The following is a 4764-nucleotide window of genomic DNA, read 5'->3' as shown; positions in this document are numbered from 1 at the left end:
TGAAGATCCAGCCAGCCGATGGCCCTCCCCTTTTGATTGATTGTTGGGTTTATTAAGATGGAGGTTTGACCTTAATTTGGGACCAATCAGACCATGGGTTTGTCTGATCTGAGGTGTTAAATACTTCTGGCCGACTGTGTTTCTACCCAGATTTCAGATCTGGTTTGACTTACCTGCTCCTGTGGTATTTGTTTCTGATTGTGGCTTATCTAGTACTCTATACCTGCTGCTGGTTAGTCTATTTGTTTGGTGTAATCTCTGTTTCAGAAATTCCAAATTCTGGGTTTGAAAATTCTGGTTTACAAGGACTGTTTGACTCTTACTTCTAGACTGTTGTTTGCTGTCTAATTTTGTGTGATTATTGGTTGTTCTCTGGTTTATAAAATCCTGCAGTCTTGGGTCTGGTTTGGTTGTCCAAATCTATTCCTACATTAGTGACACTGGGATTTCAGGAAACCTGAAACATAAACACTCCTGTACAATCTATTTCATACTGTTAAGAGATAAAAGCAGTCTAAGAACTAGTTTCAAACAGAAGACATATGATTGAGTTTTCTAGTACAAGTACAAGTCCAAGGATGCGTCTACTGTGAAAAAAATTGACCCAGTAACCACATATATGCATGCATATGAGAAACTAGAGTATCCTTGCCACACGGCTTTTAATGGTAATGCATTAATAATGAAAGGATTGCAAATATAGCAGTAATGATAGTTTTGGTCCAAGAATGTTACTACAATAATTTTTTTTTCTTTCAAACCTTCCCAAGAAAAAAGGTTCAGGTTGAAAACAACATTACTAGTCAAATACTCAAAAGTTATTCAAGTGACCAATGAGCTTTAGTGCTCTATAATTAATTGCTCCAAGTTACAAATCATAAGGCAATGTATTAATAAAAAATTGGTTATTAAATTTTGAGGATAATTAGAATTTAAGAAAGATGAATAATGTAGTACATTTGCAAAGAAGTCCATGAGTTCATAGGAATTACAATTTTTATTCTATTGAATGACATCATAGAAGTTCATCATGCTGGTGTTGTGTTATTTTCCTTTGACTTCACTTTTACTATTTTTGTCTTTGCAAGGATCCCATTGTAGCCGGCCCTATTAAGTTGGGATAATTCTGAGTTTGTTGTCGTCGTATTCTATTGAATGGCATCAACCATCCAAAAGAAATTTCCACCATTTTATCAAACCTTACAATAGATATGATTATGTTGCATGAAAAGTTAAAAATTTTGGCTACAAAGACATTATTAAAATTGAGAAAAAAAGTAGCATGGGAAAAATTGCAAATGATTTGGAAGATTTTAAAATACTTAAAGTTATGGTATTTCCCAAAAAAATTTATTTCAATTGAAATGAAAAAGATATTTAAAAATCCATTTGTCCACATATTTTAGTATATTTGAGTATAGGGAGTAAGATAAATATGAGTGATGCACAAGGGGACTCACAGAACACTTAATAACTTGCAACATAGCCCGGTCCAATGTTGCACATAAGGTTCTTCCACTTTGACCACATAGACTTCTAACCATCCTCAGTGAATCTGATATCTTAACTCATGTCAATTGAGACCATTGGTCATCTGGGCATTTTCTCAACATGGGATGGTTCCCATAAAGGTGGTTTATCATAGAAAATTCTGGACCACCTCTTGAAGGAGCTAATGCCAGAGGTTATTGTGTTTAGGGAATCCATACAACTGATTCATAAAACTAAAATAAAAAAGGATCTGTTTGAATCTGGTTGGGATAAGGTGTTGAGTTGAGCTGGAACCCTTTAAACCAGGGACCAGATCATCATAGCCATTCTTTTATTGACACAGGAGTGTGCAACCAGTAAGTGTAGTATGGCATGATTGATCATCAATTCTGACCTTCCAAAACATTAAGAACCACTTGGATGGACCACAGGATAAAAGTTGCAATCAATCAATCGATATTGTCATTTCTAAACCCTTGTTTGGATGGTTATACTCGGCATATATTCAAAAGGCAAATAAACATCAACAGTATGGTTGGAAAACAGTATTCTCAAGATAGGAAATGCAAATTGAAATTAATAGCAATTGACAACTTTTGGTCCCGCTGAAAGTAAAAGTAAAGGGAAACTGTTGGGATTGGGGGAAGGAAACAATCTAGAAAATATTGCCTGACAGAAAAAAATCTGCGAGATTTTAGAAAGTAGTAGCAATTAATGTGGCAAGCATGAGTGTAGACTAGAACAGGAGAGCCTGGTATATCATCTTTCTATGTAATTTCCTGATAACAAAACAGTTTCTCATCCTTATATAAAGACATCACTGTAGACCTGTACAATTGCCGAAAAATAAATCAAGTAAATTACATACCCTCCTCAGGCACAGCTTCTTGATTATCTTCCAGAAGTACCATTAACCGCCTCAAGGGCTGCATGGCAGCCTCCTTACAGACTAACCGGATATCTGAACCTGAATAACCTTCTGTCCTTTCCACCAGTACATCATATGGAAGTTCTTCTTCACCAGGTACTGATGGTGATGGCAAGAGTTCCCCAAACATGGCTCTTCTTGCTTCTGGCTCCGGAAGAGGAACAAGGATCTAATTTATATAGAGACCAAATTCAGTAAAAGCTAGACCGCACAAAGACATAAACATGTGAGCGCATATACATACACCCCGAGAGAGAGAGGTTTGATGCTTCTGAATCCATTGTATTAATTCCACTTCCCACTCGCAGTATGCTCTTTATGATCTCGGCTCATGATTCAATTGCCATGTATTTAGCTATTGAGCCTCAAAGTTTATGTTTTTTTGAAGTCATCAGCGAGATGCTTGCATCAATATTGCAAATACATCTCATTAGGAAATTGATCATGCTCTTCAAGGTTTCCGAACACCTTGAAATCATCAGCAATTTCTCCCCCACCCCATCCCTGAAATTTGCGTTTTTTATTTCTATATTGACCCTGCAGTTCACATCTAGCTCTTGATTAAGTTCAGAGTCATCCATGCTTGGGCCAACAGGCCCCACACACACATTCAGCCTGTCCTCTGCCCAAATTGGGCTCATTCGATGTGTCTTGGGGAGCACCCTCACTAACTAAGTGGGTCACCAAAGATGGCCTTATATCTGCCAGATGGCAGCTTTCTCAGCACCAAAATTGACCACATGGCAGCTTAGTTGACCAAAAATGGCCACATGGTAGCTTAGTACAACCCCCCACTTAAAACCCCCAAAAAAGCATCTATTTTCCAAACTCAAAATATGAACATTACATGGGCTTTTTTTAACTACTTACACAATCTTTGTTCTGAATCTTGGACAGTTGAAACTGAATCATACCCAAATTATTCTCTTTCCATAAATCTGGCTAATTTTAGTTAGTTAAGTCATCCTTTCTTTCTTTTCTCCAGGCAAGTAGGTAAATGTTGAAATAGAAACAACTATTTATTTGTGTCACTCTTCTAACAACTAAAATGGAATTTGGTTTTTCTTTCTATGGATGAAGAGTTCCTCTTAAATACTAATTAGAATTGCTTCAAAGATTAGGAACAGTAAATTTTCCTTTAAAATAAAGTATAACTTGATAGTGTTTCCTTTCAGGCTTTCACTATATTATGGCATCAAGAGTTTTGAGTCCAAATGATACCCGTTTCTCAAGACGCCGAAGCATAGCTGCATCCAGTTCCCAAGGCAGATTCGTTGCAGCCAAAACAAAAACAAGTTCATCTGTCCTCGTCAAACCATCCATCTGCAGTCTAATATGAATGATCAATTTTTGCAAATAACGTAGAACCAACATTGAGGTCTATCATAAAACAATAACATAGTAAAATAAAATGCAACCTTGGCATGAGAGTAAAGAGAAGAGTAAAGAGAATCAAGTAAGTAATGGATTTTCAAAGAGTAGTAAGTGTTCCTTAACAGGGCAAAAGAATAACAGAGTAAAGTTGCTGTTATTTTGCATTAAAAAATAATCGAATTTGCTATTTTAACCTATTGGCAAGATGCCTCATGTGTACTTGGAAGAGGAAACCAAAGTTCAGAATAATACTCCAGAGTTTATGCTTTAAATCCAACCAGCAAGAGCACCAATCCAACAAAGGCGACAACTCGTGGTCTTTATAGGGACTGTACATATTCAGAAAAGCTGGTTGGTCACTCCAAGTTTTTCTTCAGTTTACAAAAAAAAGGGGAATGGGGATGGGAGACAGAGAGAGAGAGCTCCAATTGAACAAGATGATAATATCTTCCTCCAGGTTTAACCAGTTAGGTGATAATGATTCCCACTACGTGCCTGAACTGAGAGCAATCACTTGGCCAGACCGGTGAACTACGTTTCTGACATGGCCCATGTTAGGAGTTAGGACAATGGTATGTCATGGGAGTACCAATCCAACAAATTCGACAACTCGTTGTCTTTTTGGGGACTGTTCATATTCAGAGAAGCTGCCTGATGACTTCAAGTTTTCCTTCATATTAACCAACAGGATCCAAAGAACTAAGATCTAAAAGAACCCAAACCATCCCCTCACACCCCCCCCCCCAAAAAAAAAAAAAAAAAAAAAAAAAGACATGAAGGGTGATGCAGATCATGGTAGAAAGAGGAATAAAGGAAGAACCTGCGGCTGGTCTTAGCTCACTTTGAACCAATTTCAGGTCCTGGTTCAAGTGCGGGATATATCAGCCTGCATATGGCTTGTATGACTAGTAACCAAAGAGAAACAAATAACCAGTCCACACCAAATTTAGAAGATGAGAGGGAGAGAGAGA

At 37.4% G+C, this 4764-nt stretch overlaps 1 protein-coding gene across 1 annotated transcript in view; it reads right to left on the bottom strand.

Moving 5' to 3' along the window:
- Window positions 1-4764, bottom strand: part of LOC122058979 (katanin p60 ATPase-containing subunit A-like 2) — a 15983-nt gene that overhangs the window by 2020 nt on the left and 9199 nt on the right. Inside the window, exons 7-9 of the mRNA XM_042621695.1 lie at window positions 4383-4463; window positions 3641-3799; window positions 2360-2588 (exon numbers count right to left, since the gene is read on the bottom strand). Of these exons, the coding sequence (XP_042477629.1) occupies window positions 2360-2588; window positions 3641-3799; window positions 4383-4463 (469 nt within the window). The remainder of the gene's footprint in view (window positions 1-2359; window positions 2589-3640; window positions 3800-4382; window positions 4464-4764) is intronic.

Source organism: Macadamia integrifolia, chromosome 13 (genome assembly GCF_013358625.1).
Source record: "Macadamia integrifolia cultivar HAES 741 chromosome 13, SCU_Mint_v3, whole genome shotgun sequence".
Taxonomy (NCBI): domain Eukaryota; kingdom Viridiplantae; phylum Streptophyta; class Magnoliopsida; order Proteales; family Proteaceae; genus Macadamia; species Macadamia integrifolia.
Note: the sequence above shows the minus strand (reverse complement) of the source record. Positions and strands in the feature narration are given on the sequence as shown.